A 15,498-nucleotide genomic window follows, 5' to 3' on the forward strand; every position below is an offset into this window, starting at 1 on the left:
TGACGGGCATTTTCAATAGACTCTCATAGTTCTAAAAAGCGTCTGCAAAGTGGATGCTAAAATATGCTCAAATCAGAATACCCCCTACGGCTATCAACTGTAGAATCTGAAGACGAGAAAATAAGCAGACTCACATATTTTTTACCTTCATCTAGATCATACATTTATTTGATAATCGTTGATGCAATATACAATATTAGCAGGACATAACATAAACACCTAAATTGATTTTTTTTTTACCTTCAAAGCAGAATTTAAACCTTAAGAGTTGATATATAATATACAAATTACTATGCACATGTCATTGAAACAAAAATTAAAACCAACAAAACAATAAGAAAGTGATGAAATGCCTCATTTATTTCATTCTTCTATTTGAATTTCACTTATTCCATACCAATATAGAAAAGCAAAGTTTTGATATATATACTGCGTCCTAGAATCAAGGAAAACCTCTTTCAGGGATAAATATCCCTATTTTCAAATATGTTCAGGTTTCAAATTTAACACTTGAGAAAATCTCTTCTTTCATTCAAGAAAAAATTCTGAGGATCCCTTATGGTAGGTTACGACCAATATAAACAGGTCTGACAACAATGAATCTGTGCTTGAATCTCCATTCCCTCATTAACATAATCAGTGAAAAAAACAACTAAGAACCAAAGAAACGTTATTGAGCCATCCCTCTCTAACTTAGAACCCCTGTATAATACATAAATATAAATATTGACCAATTTTCTGCACAACTTGATACTGAAATCGTAATTCCAAACTCTCCAAAACCCACTGATGCGTAAGCTGTGTGTCAAATAAGGTATCAAAATAATGAATAAACAATGAACTTGACGATATTATACAGACATTACTAGTATATCAAACCATTTGCTTGTGCTGAGAAAACTACCAAAGAACTTTGTCTCCTTTTTTGTAGGACGCATTGTACATAAATAGGTTCATGTTTATTTCATAGTGGCCTTGTTTACTAATGGTTTTTTCCTGTGAACAATTCCAGATCCAAGAGTCTCTATGGGTGATTCAGCAATACATGTAGCTTATAGAACAAAAAGATTTTTGGAATGTGGCACTGAATAAAGAACATGATCTATATTTTGTCTTACACTAACAAATACATTAAAAAGGAATAGGGGCCTATTTCGTAAAACTTGTTTAATAAAATTGCATTAACAGCTTAAAGGTCCTATGAAATACAGCAAAGATGTTGATTTATTCGTTAGCTTAGTGGTTACTAATAACGATTCCATCAAAATTTTACCCGAAAAACATCCCACATCGGATTCAAAGGCAGTTTTATATTAAAATTGAGCCAAATTCGCCACGCCCACAAAAAATTCAGCCCGATTTGGTTTCGTATATCACGTGACAATTATGACGTCAGGGAAAGAATCTGCTGATTGTTGCTGACGTTTGGTGCGTGAAGTGCCTATTGTGGTTGCACGTGTGGATTTACATGTGCAATAACTAGGGGTCCGGCTGCACAGCTGAGAAAGCTATCTTTCGATGACGTCACGATGATTGACAGGTCGATCGGCCGACTTTTCGAAAATTTTAGTGGGCGTTCCCGTTGAAGTTCATTTCCATGGAATAACTCAACACCGGTTCGTTGTACACAGAAACCGATGGCAAATTCGTATTTTTCAAGTAAAACTACCCAAGAATAGATATATATCCAAAATAAGATGGTTTTTGTGTCATAGGACCTTTAAAGATAAATACCAGTTGTGGTAACGATATCAAAATGAGTTCGAACAGAATCCAATAAAATTACCACTAAAGTATCTTTATGTATAAATGAAATAAAATGTGCCAAATAGCTCTAGAAGAAAATGCATAACTGCCGAGAAATGAGCAAAATAAGAATCTTCAAACTCCATCATTTGAAACTACAAGAGTATTTCAATAAACCAGAATCACCTATGACTGTTATAAGCTTTTGAAACGCTCGCTTGAATGCCATTGGCTGAGAATGAATTTGTCAGTGAATAATACTGAAAAAGAAGAAGAAAGCAAAACTCCCCAATGTGGATACGATATATGGTATTCCAAAGCTTCAATGCCACTTAACATTGACATTTATCATTTTCTGTCAGAGAATAAAAAAACACATAAGTGCTAAAATCCAGCAACTAAATTAATAATTTGAACGATATACATCATGCCTATATACAAACTTGCAAGACAACTCTTAAACTATTGTGGTACAATTACATAACAATTTCTTTTTTTTTCAATACATACATACTGTATTCAACATTGAAAGATACACACTTAAAATGTTTTAATAATTTATATCAACATGCATTTTTTTTTTCAGAGCAAACCCAGATCCTGCAAGAGTTGAAATGTGTCAAAACATTGTATGGAGATTGGTATTGGTGGTGGTGATTTTTTACCTGATTGCTAAGAAAGCATGAATGCTTGTAAGCAAGCAACCAGAGGACTGACGGCTTAAGGTCCTCTCCGAAGGACCTGGTACTGAGGATTAATGCCTTACCAAAGGGCACTAGCGCACCAAGTGGGAATCGAACCGGGGTCACCGGAATACGAGTCCCCCGCTCTACCGACTGAGCTAACGCGCCTCCTTTTTGTTCCAAAAATAATGACCTTAGGTCTGTACTAATAAGGGTTATATCTATGGCATACTGGTTCGCAATTACCAGTAGATGGGCAAGAGTAAAAATGAAATGGACAGACGCACATTATCAGGCGTGTATCCAGCATCAGATCCTACAAAGCATTTCATGGGCCCAACTGTCTGGGGACAATAGTCTATGGGCCGGCCCATTGGACCCGTACATTTCTTTGTCATAGCTGATGCTGGAGTGTGGACACCTATTGATTAATACTGTACTACTAGTTTTCAATGCAAATTATAAAGGTTTTGCTGCTATTCAATTATAATGGTAGCTTTTATGCAACGTGGCCCAAAGACATCAAGCACCTCATATTATCACTGGATATAGTATCTTCTTTAAAATGAATTTCCCTGAAACACTAAAATCATTTACAATGATTATTCATGCAATCAATTTTGTAAAGAAAAGGAATGTTTACAACTACAGCTACATACAATCTGTTCACTTGATCTTGCAGAATTTGACAGCTACAATTCATTAAAAAATGTAGAATAAAAATATTCTGTTATCTTTTTAGAATACTCAATAGAGTTGTGTCAACTTCCTGCGTTGCAATCTTTTGATTGAATAGCAAGAACTTGAGGGGGGATAAGAATGTAAGCCATTCAGGAACAAGCATAGATACATTCATGTGTTGAAGCAATTTTGGGGAAACAATATTTTACATGAAACCTCAATGGTTTAATACATGAACAGGACAAAATATTGCAAAATACAACAAATAGGCAAATTGGTCCAATTTAGAAATTAAAATTTGTTAAAAATTTTAGGGTATACCATTCTTGATTTTCAAGATTTAACTTGCTGCAAAAGCAGAATATATACCTTTCTACTTGTATGTACATGTACATGCAACAGGAAAATTACAAAATACAATGATGTTTCAGGCATAGAATTTATGATACAGCTACGTGGAATTATAGCCTTGAAAGGCCCATAGAAAATTGTCATACTCATCTTCTGTCACAGTGTCATCTGAATGAGGGATCAACTGTACAATTCTTTTGCTTTCCGTTGTTATCCTGCTACGTTGCTTCTTATTTTGCAACTTCATTTTCACTAAACTTCCTTGTCTTTTCCTCCCTTTCCCACTTATACCTCTTCTTTTTTGTGTGTGTCCTATCATTTCTTCCTCCCCTTCTCTTCTTCCCCTCCTCTCTCCTTCTGTCTCCTCTCATTCTTCTCCCCTCCTATTCTCCTGCTCCTCCTCCCCCTCGAGCTGTTTTTCTCCTCTTCCTCCCCTTCTCCTCTCCCTTTCTCCTCCTCACCATCCCCTTCTCCAACAAATCAACCCACTACAAAAAAGCCAATTTTCTTCCCTCTATAATGTCAAATTTCAGACATTCTCTATCGAAACTAACTACGTTACTACTACATCATTCTTGATTGCTTCGCATTATGGCTGTACAGGTAGGTTGGTTAAAGTCGAGGCCGCCTCCGCCGCGGCTGCTGCCTGCTGCTCCATGTTCTCCTTTTGGTGCATGACAATATGATCAGTGAGTCGGTGAGGAAGTGGAAAGGCCTTGCCACACTGCTTGCAGACGTAAGGCTTCTCACCAGTATGGATGCGCATATGAACATCTCGGCAATGCTTGTCCTTGAAAGCCCTGCCGCAGGATAGGCACACGAAGGGCCGGATACCCTTGTGTCGCCTTTCATGAATCTTGTGGTCTTTACCGGCCAAGAATCTCTTACCGCAAAAAGAGCAGACAAACTTCTTCTCCTTGTTGCTGTGGACGCGGAGTTTGTGTTTGGTCATTAGTTTACGGGTGCCGAAGCCACGTTCGCAGACATCGCACTTGTGAGGTTTCTCCCCGGTATGTTCCTTCTGATGATTGTCAAGAGCACTCTGAGAGGCAAAGGATTTGGTGCACAGGGTGCATTTGAATGGTCGGTTGTTGGTGTGCTTCTGCACGTGGACCAAGAGTTGACTTTCCATGTCAAAGCCTTTGGTGCAAAAGCTGCAGCTGAATTTGGCACCTCCTAGATGGACCTTGTACTCATGGCGTCTGAGACGATGGCGGTAGACAAACCTTCGAGGGCAATGCTTGCACTTGAAAGGACGAGGGCGGTTATAGTAGTCCATAGGTTTCCCAAGCATGTCAATCTGCTCTCCCTTATCTTGTTCTTCTGCAAGGGGTGCTCCATTCTGTTCTTCATTCTGGTTAGCCTGGGATGTCTCTGCTCCCTGAGAACCACCTCTGGTCAAAGGCTCAATGCCATGATGCTGCCTCAGATGATCATGCAGGAAGCTGTACTTGATGAATGTCTTGCCACAGATGTAGCATCTTGTTGACCCGAGAACACTGCCCTGTGTGTCCTTTGAAGACCCACTAGTTCCTTGTGGCTGGGCTGCTGAATTCCTCCTTTTGGCTCCTCCCTTCTTCAAGTCACTGGGATGTGGCTCAATACCATGTGCTTCTTGAAGATGTGAATTAAAGGCTGTCGGTGTTGAGAAAGTCTCTGGACAAAGGTCACATTCAAAGTCTCCAGGCCTTTGTACGTTGGCACTACCTAACTTATCTTGAGGATCAGCAGGCCACCCATGCTTCTCTTTCTGGTGCTTCATGAAGCTCTTCGGATTGACATATGTCTTGTTGCAATCTGTGCAAGAAAATGGTGGCGACAGCCTCATGTAGACAGGCTTCTCAGGGGTGGGTATACCATGTTTAGCACGTTTATGCCGCATGACAAATTGCTTCTGTGTATACATCAGCCCACAGATGTCACATCCATACGGAGCCTTATCATGATTCTTCATGTGGACGTTGAAAGAGTTTTCATTAGGGCAGTTGAACCCACATTTAGAGCATCTTAGCTTGTCACCACCTTTCGTCTTCAGAGACATCAGAATTGGTTGTCCTTTTCCGCTGGTCGTACTATGCCTTTCCTTGAGGTGGACCAAGAGAGCAGTTTTTTGTTCATAGAGACATCCACACTCGGGACACCCAAAGGGATACTGCTTGTGCCCATTGATATGGCTCTGATACTCCTTTGGGCCAGCACAGGTGTAGCCGCAGGTCTTGCAGAAGTTCCTGCCAGAACCATTCCTCCGTACCCGCAGCTTGATTTTTAATCGGTCTTTAGAGGCTGTTCCATGATCTGTCCTCTTGTGGCCAGTCAAGCCCTGATGTGACATGAAGACACGTCCACATTCGTCACATCCGAAGGGTGCCTTCTTGTGACCAAGTACATGATTCTCTAGAGCTGCCTTGTCGGGGCAAATGAAGCCACATTTCTCACAAGTGAGGCAGTCTTCCATGTTGCCTGCCTCTCCGCCTGCATTTCCACCAATGCCCAATTTCTGATGGAAATTCTCATGTATGATCAGAGGTCCCTCACTTGGAAACCGCTTTCCAGATGACACTCCAATGACATCTTCCTCTCCTTCACCGATCAGCACATCCCTGTCATCTCTCTCTTCTGAAGAATCTCTATCCTCATTCATCTGTTGTACTTCAACATCAATTTCCGGTCGCTTGTCTTTGTGGTGGAAGAGCTTCATGTGTCGCAAGAGGCTCTTTGGGTTGCTGCAGTGGCACGGGCAGAAGATGCACTCGAAACCTTTGGATTCTGTATCAAAAGAAAACAGAATATTAAGTGATGAAAGGCTAATATTATACCACAGGTTCAAAACATGGAAAAAGAAAATAAACCAAAAAAAAAGGTTCATCAGATTGCTGTGATGACATGTGAAAACCTCTGTTACAATGCAAGATAATTTACCTTTTTTGTAAGCTTTTCCTTGCAATGCCACAACCCTCACTTGACCTTGTTGAATATCAAAATCCAGCCAGGGTCTACTAGTATTACTATTAGTCAATAATGCACCTTCGGGGGGGGGGGGGGTGTTTTAACTGGACACGAGTGCTACCAAAGGGTTAATTAACCCTAGCCCTTGCACTAAATACAGTACATAATTGTACCTATAAGTACATGTATAAGTTCAATAACAAAGCAATCTAATCATCAATATACATGTAGCCAAAATATACCAGGATCTAGAGATGTAAATGGTGGAATCTAAACAAATGACTTTGGTAAAATAGAAATGCTACACGAATCCAACCTCACCACAGATATTACATTGTTTTCAATGGCATACCATCTGTAGGTTTGGAGTCTGTTAATTCTATTTTGTTGGTGTGATAGTATACAATTGCAAATAGGCACAAGTGCGATGGTACAAGATTTCACATGAGACGACAGAAAGATGCCCACCTAAATGACGTGTAGCAGAGTTAAAGAGCATCTCTCTTTCACTGAATGCTAAATCTCAATTCCCATTGGACAAAATGAATTCCCTATTTGAGTTGTAAAATGCTTGCAGAGTTATTAATGAAAATATGAATACATAGAAAATTGTTTTTCCCTCCAGTATTTTATGAAAATGAAGAAACCATGATTTACCTGCATTTACCTAGCGCAATGAATTGGATTATATTCTGACGTCACCCTACTGTTCAAAGGTACATTTTTTTAAACCACAAATGTGACGCACGCTCCCACACACGACATTTGAGGCTGAGGAAAATTACTCCATGACACAATAAACAGTATATGGGGCCACACCAACAGGTAAAGTGCTCCATGTACGCACACCCAATAGAAAAAAGTGTCGAACTTTGTGCGCGCTTGACCTTTCGGAGTACTTTTATCCTTTCCAGTGGTCTCAAAAGAGCGCATGGAAGCTCTATCAACCTATTGATATCATTGATAAATTCAGAAAAGACTAATAAATCATACCTTGATTGTATTTGAGGTCATGGAGGCCAATCTTGAACCCGCAGCTCTCCCTGTAGTCTGCACTATAGAACACTTTGAATTCCTCCCCGGGTTGCAGCTCCTTGATTGTCGTGAAGTAGATACGTCCGTTGTACTGGTCAGCCTCGGCGGTCAGCTCCCCGAGATGCTGGGCAGCTCTGACTTTGGTGGTCCAAGCCTTGTCACCCTTGACTGGACTCAGGAAACCGACCACTCTTCCCTCGAGGGTCATCTGAAGATAAAGGAAAGAGTCAAGTGTTTGTTTGTTTTTTGTTTTTTTTCAATTTCAACTTCCTTACACATACTATAAAAAAACAAGTGGAGCGCCTCTGGCAGTCTCACCAGCATCACGCGAGTCAATATAGCAGCACACATAACACTACTATAACTTAAGACTTGTCAGTGATACTTCAGTTAAGATTTGGTGTTGACGACACCGCCGTCACCCTCGGAAAAGCGGCGCCTATAGTCTCACTCTGCTATACAGGTGAGACAAAATCATGTACATTCCATGGGTACTCTGCAGAGTGGATTTGGCGCATAATAAATCCCATCTATCATCATTATCATTTATAACTTTGCTTATGTTGAATATTTTGGGACCAAAGAAATCTGTTCAAATTCCACTTCAGGTATAACCCACATGTTGCAGAATCTGGTCAAAAGATTGCTTTGACTAAGGTCATTATTCGGCTCCTGGAAGGTTGACTTATGTACATGTTGAGCATGAAAAAAGCTCAATCATTGAAGTAATGAAAAGAATACACAAATAAAAACAAACTTTTTTTGACAGCAAAAACATGGCAACATTTTGTTCCACTTTAAAGGACAAGTCCACCCCAACAAAAACTTGATTCGAATAAAAACAGAAAAATCCAACAAGCATAATGCTGAAAATTTCATCAAAATCGGATGTAAAATAAGAAAGTTATGAAATTTTAAAGTTTTGCTTCATTTCACAAAACAGTTATATGCACATCTCGGTCGGTATGCAAATGAGGGAACTGATGACATCACTCACTCACTATTTCTTTTGTATTTTATTGTATGAAATATGAAATATTTTGATTTTCTCGTCATTGCCATGTGAAATGAAGTTTCATTCCTCCCTGAACACGTGGAATTCCATTATTTTAACATTTTGTGGTTCAGGCAAGGAGGTCCTAATTGTCAAATTTGTAAAAATTGAAATATTGTATAATTCAAACAATAAAAAACAAAAGAAATAGTGAGTGACATCATCGACTCTCTCATTTGGATGTAACTGACTCGTTCATATAACCATTTTGTGAAAAATAACGAAAAATTTTAAAATGTCATAACTTTCTTATTTTACATCCGATTTTGATGAAATTATCAGCATTGTGCTTGTCTGATTTTTCTCTATAGATTCAAATCAACATTTTTCTGAGGTGGACTTGACCTTTAAATAAATTGCTCGTGAGGCACACCTAAAAAGGTCCCAAGACCTGCATGCAATGAAGCCTTGAATAGAAATGGATGGTGATAAATGGAAAAAACAAAGTTGGAGCATTGGTAGCCTAGATGAAAGTTAAGTAAAGAGAACAGTGCAGTCAGGAAGAGAGAAGGTGTATGAGGATGTGAAAGAAGTGGATCTATAGAGAGAAAAAAAAATAAAGAAAATACAGAACAAGAGCTGATCAAAAGAAGAAAGGGGAAGTGAGAAAAGAAAGGAGGTATAAAATCTACAAGAGAAACACATGTATTTGTCAATTCCTACCAAAGAGCTGCTAACCTGAACAAGAACATATCAGTATCTTAAAAGCTGAAAATCAGTATTCTGGTGAGGAAATAAGTATTTTTCAAAGAAGCACCATGAGATAACACTTTGGACATCAGTATTTTGCTTGAAACATCGGTATTCTCATTTCTCAGTACTAATTACTGAAGATCAGTATTAGTTACCAGCTCTGTAACCATCACCTACCTCCCAAGATAAGATGTTATTGAAGTGGATGGGTCCCTTGCCAAAGGAACCCTTGAACGGACCGAAGCGCACCCCTGCAGGGATCTCCCTATCAGCCACCACGCAGATCGTCTTTGGGCCAAGCTTCCTATAGGCCAAACCCTCAGGTAGAGGACCACCCAACGGAGGCTCCTCCGGTTCTTCCCCTTCATTGCCGGTACCCTGCGACTCTACCGGTGCCTCGGGTTGCTCAGATGCCACCAGGTTCTGCGGCGCTGACTGCTCTTCTGCAGGTGCTGCCTGTGGTTGGATGGTTGCGGTGCGTTGTGCAGCAGTGCCCATGGCTTGAGTTGGTTGGGTTCTGGGTCTATTTGGTGGTGACCTTGAAGTGTGGGGGTGTCCAGCACTGGTTTGTGTGTTGTATCCGATGGTGCTGTTGCCTGATAAAGCATTTTGCATCTGAAGGAGTGTCGTGTGGACATCTTGTTCTGAGTAAGAAAATCAATACATACAACCATTAATGACCTATTTATAAATTCTCATAAAGCTCTGATGGCATTTCCATGATCCGACGATTTTTGTGCCTGAAAACTAACTCAATGCCATCTCTAATTTTGCAACTTTACCAGGCTACCAGCCAATATTTTCATCTTCTGCATTCATAAAATTATACTATTTTCAAGCTGTGATTGAAAATAACTCAAAGACAGGATATTAATTTTCGTACTGATAATCATACATGTACAAACAGTAAGGATACAATTCAAAATATTAGATTAGTATATTTCATTTAAATGCAAAAGAAGGACTGATATTATAAGCAATCTTGAAACTATGAACGCCCAAAACAGAGTAAATGAAATAGAGAATACATGTACAAGTGAGTCACACTTAGTAGACAATATAGGATAGTGTTTTATAGGACAATGAATAAAGTGATGAAAAGAAGAATGATGATGATAATGATGATGATGATGGTGATGATGATAATGATGATGGTGATGATGATGATGAAGATGATAGTGATGATGATGAATGATGAAGATGATGATGGTGATGATGAAGAAGATGATGACTGATGATGATGATGATAAGACAAACTTTAAGATGAATACATGTAAATTAAAAAGCTCTCTGAGATATTACTCAAGACCAGGGCAAATGTCGCAGGAGCAAGTGTCGCGCCACCTCCAACCTACCTGATACGCTCACCATAGTCACAACATTTTCATTCCTGGCGACTTCCGCAACCTGAGAGCACTGATCGGGCCCACCACCGACCCCCCTGAATTCAGGAGGCAGCATACCACCGGGGTAGGGCATCTGGTGCGGGAGCAAGGACTGCTGGTACAACACATGCTGGGAGTGTGCGGTTGAAGGGTGCATGTACTCGGTGACAGGGTGATGATGCTGGCTAGGGTTGCCCGGCTGGTTCAAGTAGTTGTAGTCCATTGCCTCCCCAACATGAAACCCCAGGAGGCTATTTTGGAAAACAACAAGAAAATGAAAAATCAATTAATTGCATGCTTTCAAAAGTCTTTATTTATTTTGTATTTACTACAAATCTTTATCCAGGTGGCTGTTTCATAAAGCTGTTCGTAAGTTAAGAGCGACTTTAAGAACGACTGGTGATCCTTTCTTACGCGCTAAACCATCGCCAATGAATATACCATTTACCATAGGAAAGGATCCCCATTCATTCTTAAAGTCGCTGTTAACTTACGAAGTTTACATGTATGAAACACCCACCAGAATAGCAGGCTCAGTACAATACAAAAACACATTATATTCCAGAAATAAAAAAACAAAGGACAGGGTGGCTGGGTGGGTCCCATATATTTTCCACAATCCTATTCCCGTTAGACCCAACATGGAAAAATTGAATCACATAATGAATTGATGCCTGCATGGCCATGGGTGGGTCATTTATTTTTTCAAGATGATGGACATGCATATATTTTTTAAATTCCTAAATTCAAATCATTAGGCCTTGGCCCTTGACACCATCATCACTAAACCAACCAACAAACCAACTTGGGCTGGTACCCAAAAAAAAAATGCACGATGGCGATGGTGGCCCCTGAAATCGCCACGGTAGTAACAAAAGACAAGGGCAAAAAAAAAACTACATACACTGAAAAATCGCCCCCGTCATAAATTGATGTTCCCTGTTAAAAGTTTAAGTGAAATCTCTAATCTAGCAGAGGTGGGCTATACAGGGGTAAGAAAAGGGTGACGTTTCAAATTCCTATGGCACCAGCTTATTTGATGCAGTACAATTTTTATTGAAATCCGCCAAAAAATGAGGTGCTGCCCAAAAATCTGATCTGGGTGGGCGTGGGCTCAAATAAGCCAAATATGGGCGTGTCCGAGAACATATTAGTAATAACTTTAATGTGTGTTTAGTGTGTACATGTTCTTGTCACGTTTTTGTAGACAAGTAATGCAATGAAACTAATAAAATAAATGCTGATCTTCTTTCTATCTACCTTTGTTTCTTTTTTTTTTTTTCTTCTTTTATTCCTTCCTCCTTTCGTTTCTAAGTTCTTTTTCTACTTTTTTCTTTTCTACACTCTTAATAATTTTCCTTATCTCTTTCCTTCATTCTTTCTTTGCTATTCCTTCTTTTTCTTTCCTTTTCCTCTTTCCTTTCTTCCCCTCTATTTCTCCCCTATTCCTTCTTTTCATCATTTTTTTTTCTTTTCTGCATTCATTCTTTCTTTCTTTTATTTCTGTCCTTTTTCTTTTCTTTCTTCCTTTCTTTCCTTCCTTTTGTTTTTTTCTTTTCTTTCTTTCCTGCCTTTCCGTTTTGTCTCGTCTCACTCTGATACTTTCCTTCATTCTTCTTTTATTCTTTAGTATCTTTCTTTGTTATTTTTCCTTCAATCCTTCCTTCTTTCTTTCCTTCTTTCTTTACTATTTTTCTTTTCTACATGTACATTCTCATTTATTTTCCTTACAGTATTTCTTTCCTTCATTCTTTCTTTATTTTCTTTCCTTTTTCTTTTCCTCTTTCTTCCTATCTTTCCTTCCTCTTTTCTTTCTTTCCTTTCTTTTTGTTGTCTTTCTCCATACTTTCCTTCATTCTTCTTACATTCTTTCTTTAGTTTCTTTCTTTCCTTCTTTCTCTTGTTTGCTTTTTTCTTTCCTACTGTCATTCATTATTATTATTTTTTTTTTTCATTTCCTTCCTACTGTCCTTTCACCCCCCCCCCTTGGTCACGTCCTCTGTTTCATCGCTGACACCCTAAAAAAAAAAATCATTTTTCTTTTTTTTTTGAGAAAACTAATTTTTCTTGTAGCATTTAATAAGTTTTAGTTACAAGTGAAATTAAATAAACCATGAGTGTCTGAAACTCTGTATGTCTGCAATACTCGTGGAACAGAAATAAGAATTTTTAAAAAGAGCCCCCATGAGCTCCAAATAGCAACTGCATATTACATTATTATTAACGGTGGCTATTCATCAGTGGGAATATCTATTAAAAACAAGTGGAATGCCTCTGGCCGTCTCACCTGCATCACGCGATTCAATATAGCAGCAGTGCTGATTTTGAAAACTACTATAACTCGCACAAGACGTTCAGTGATACTTGGTTACTCTTATTTCCATGTTTTATGAACTAGACCAATACACTTATAGAGATATGATGGCAATTCAACAAATACCCCCAATGTGGCCAAAGTTCTTTGACCTTACATGACCTTTGACCTTGATCATGTGACCTGAAACTCGCACAGGATGTTCAGTGATACTTGATTACTATTATGTCCAAGTTTTATGAACTAGACCAACACACTTTCAAATTTATGGCTGTAATTCAACAAATACCCCAATTTGGCCAAAGTTCATTGACCCTAAATGACCTTTGACCTTGATCATGTGACCTGAAACTTGCACAGGATGTTCAGTAATACTTGATTACTATTATGTCCAAGTTTCATGAATCAGATCCATAAACTTTCAAAGTTATGATGGTAATTCAACAGATACCCCCAATTCGGCCAAAGTTCATTGACCCTAAATGACCTTTGACCTTGGTCATGTGACGTGAAACTCAAGCAGGATGTTCAGTGATACTTGATTAACCTTATGTATAAGTTTCATGAACTAGGTCCATATATTTTCTAAGTTATGATGACATTTCAAAAACTTAACCTTAGGTTAAGATTTTGATGTTGATTCCCCCAACATGGTCTAAGTTCATTGACCCTAAATGACCTTTGACCTTGGTCATGTGACATGAAACTCAGGCAGGATGTTCAGTAATACTTGATTAACCTTATGGCCAAGTTTTATGAACTAGGTCCATATACTTTCTAAGTTATGCTGTCATTTCAAAAACTTAACCTCAGGTTAAGATTTGGTGTTGACGCCGCCGTCGCCGCCGCCGCCGCCGCCGCCGTCGCCGCCGCCGTCGGAAAAGCGGCGCCTATAGTCTCACTCTGCTATGCAGGTGAGACAAAAACCCTCGTTAAAAGTATTTTGGGGGTTGGCTGGTACCCTGGCCTGCGGGCCTGCCACAGCAAAAGCAGGTTTTTGCAAGCACGATGGGAACGGTCGAACGGAACGTCTGTAAAATCTCAGCAGGGGGTCCCTCAATCATGAGAAATTAATTCCCCCGACCCGCCGAAAAGTACAACAGTACTGAGCGGCAAAATTAGTGTTCAGACCAGCCAAGATACCTCAGCATGGAATTTGCCAATCACTATCACCACTGTCGTTCCAATCGCTAGCGAAAATGTAAACATGCCTCGTACATGGCGTTCGTAGAAACGTTACATGCATAGCACTAGCTAACATAGACAGCTGGCAGCCGTCTGTTTCGAGGAGTTTTTTAACATTTTTTTTTTTTCTCCTCGTACACAGACGGTTCGCTATCGTGCAGCCACCATTAGGGGGTTAACAATGCAAAATCCCCCCGTTTTTTTTCTTTGTTTCATAAAAATATATAAAAAGAACTACCAAAATAAATTCCGTTTTGGCCTGAAATGCACCAAAACGGGGAAAAAACAGTGACTAACTTCGGCTGTCGCACAACTTCACTTCCCTGTTTTATCCAAACTTAATAGTATACATAAACATATGGCCATTGAGTCCCTGTACAGATCGAGCTAGAACTTCGGTCTCTGTATTTGGTGAGTGGAGCCAACAGAGTTCGGCAGAACAGCCAACATAACAGAGACCGAAGCTTTTGGTCTATATAGCTAACGTTAAGCCGACATTACAAACATGCTTCTGTAGTTTTTGGTTCATTGATTTTGGACTGACAAAAGCCTTTAGGAATGGCGTTGCCATGGTTGCCATTGAGGAAATCCTTCTCATTTGTCTATGGTAATCAGGCATGTCAGGTATTGTGTCTTGATCACTTTACAAAGTTTACGTACACGCGTACTTAGTCTTACTCTTACGTCTTAGTCTAAGCAATAGTCTTAATAGATTCTAATATGTTTTATTAACGTTAAACTTTCAGTTCAAAGCCAAGCCCAAGGGCAAATTTTAAGAAAGTTTAGGACTTTACAGTTTACTCTTTTGTCTTAGACTTTAGTCTAAATTTATTTAATTTAGAAGTTGATTATGCTTCGCCGTCATTTCCGATGTTAGTTGTGACAATAATTACATGTAACAACTGGCGTGCGTTTCTGTTGACTGTGTATGAATGATGATCTATCATCTAGCCTACACACAAGACTGCAAAACTGCAATTTGGCCGAAAAACGGGAGGTTCGTTTGGATACGGTCGCAGCGGCCTGATACCCCAAGAGCAGCACTTGACAGTGGAAGCTCCCATCGCACCGGCATCGCCCTTTGGCTTTGCAAAATAAAAACCCATCACCCGCCCGACCCGACCAAACGCGTAGCTTACAGCTGTACAGTTACATTACAGACAGCACTCATCACACACATCACTCAGGCAGCAGATCACTTCCCTGGCACATCAATTGCAGTGGAGCTTTTAAAAATCGATTTGTTCTCAAATAAATGTGCAAATTCATTGATATTGGTACATAAAATGATTAAAACCATGATATACACGAAATGCACTAAACATACTCTATCTTACTCACCGGAATGGATGAAAAATATGTCAAAAACTGTATCGAAATGCGACGAAAATGTCGGGAATTGGGGACAGCTCTGAATGATATGGT

The 15,498-nt window shown here is 39.4% G+C and overlaps 1 protein-coding gene across 2 annotated transcripts; it reads right to left on the minus strand.

Annotated features, from left to right (window-relative positions):
* Positions 1 to 135: 135 nt before the first annotated feature.
* Positions 136 to 15,498, minus strand: LOC129266265 (zinc finger protein 271-like). 2 transcript variants are annotated; one of them, XR_010294436.1, is made up of 6 exons: positions 15,415 to 15,498; positions 10,545 to 10,825; positions 9,367 to 9,833; positions 7,401 to 7,650; positions 3,875 to 6,227; positions 136 to 3,818 (listed from the first exon to the last, which is right to left on the minus strand). XR_010294436.1 is itself a non-coding variant. In XM_054904104.2 (5 exons), the coding sequence occupies exons 2-5, from the start codon at positions 10,795 to 10,797 to the stop codon at positions 4,051 to 4,053; spliced, it is 3,147 nt and encodes a 1,048-aa protein (XP_054760079.2). In that variant the 5' UTR covers positions 10,798 to 10,825; positions 15,415 to 15,498; the 3' UTR covers positions 136 to 4,050. The 2 variants fall into 2 exon arrangements, 1 of the variants encoding a protein (XP_054760079.2); XM_054904104.2 differs by having other exon boundaries at positions 136 to 6,227.

This window comes from Lytechinus pictus, chromosome 8 (assembly GCF_037042905.1).
Source record: "Lytechinus pictus isolate F3 Inbred chromosome 8, Lp3.0, whole genome shotgun sequence".
In the NCBI taxonomy this organism is placed as follows: domain Eukaryota; kingdom Metazoa; phylum Echinodermata; class Echinoidea; order Temnopleuroida; family Toxopneustidae; genus Lytechinus; species Lytechinus pictus.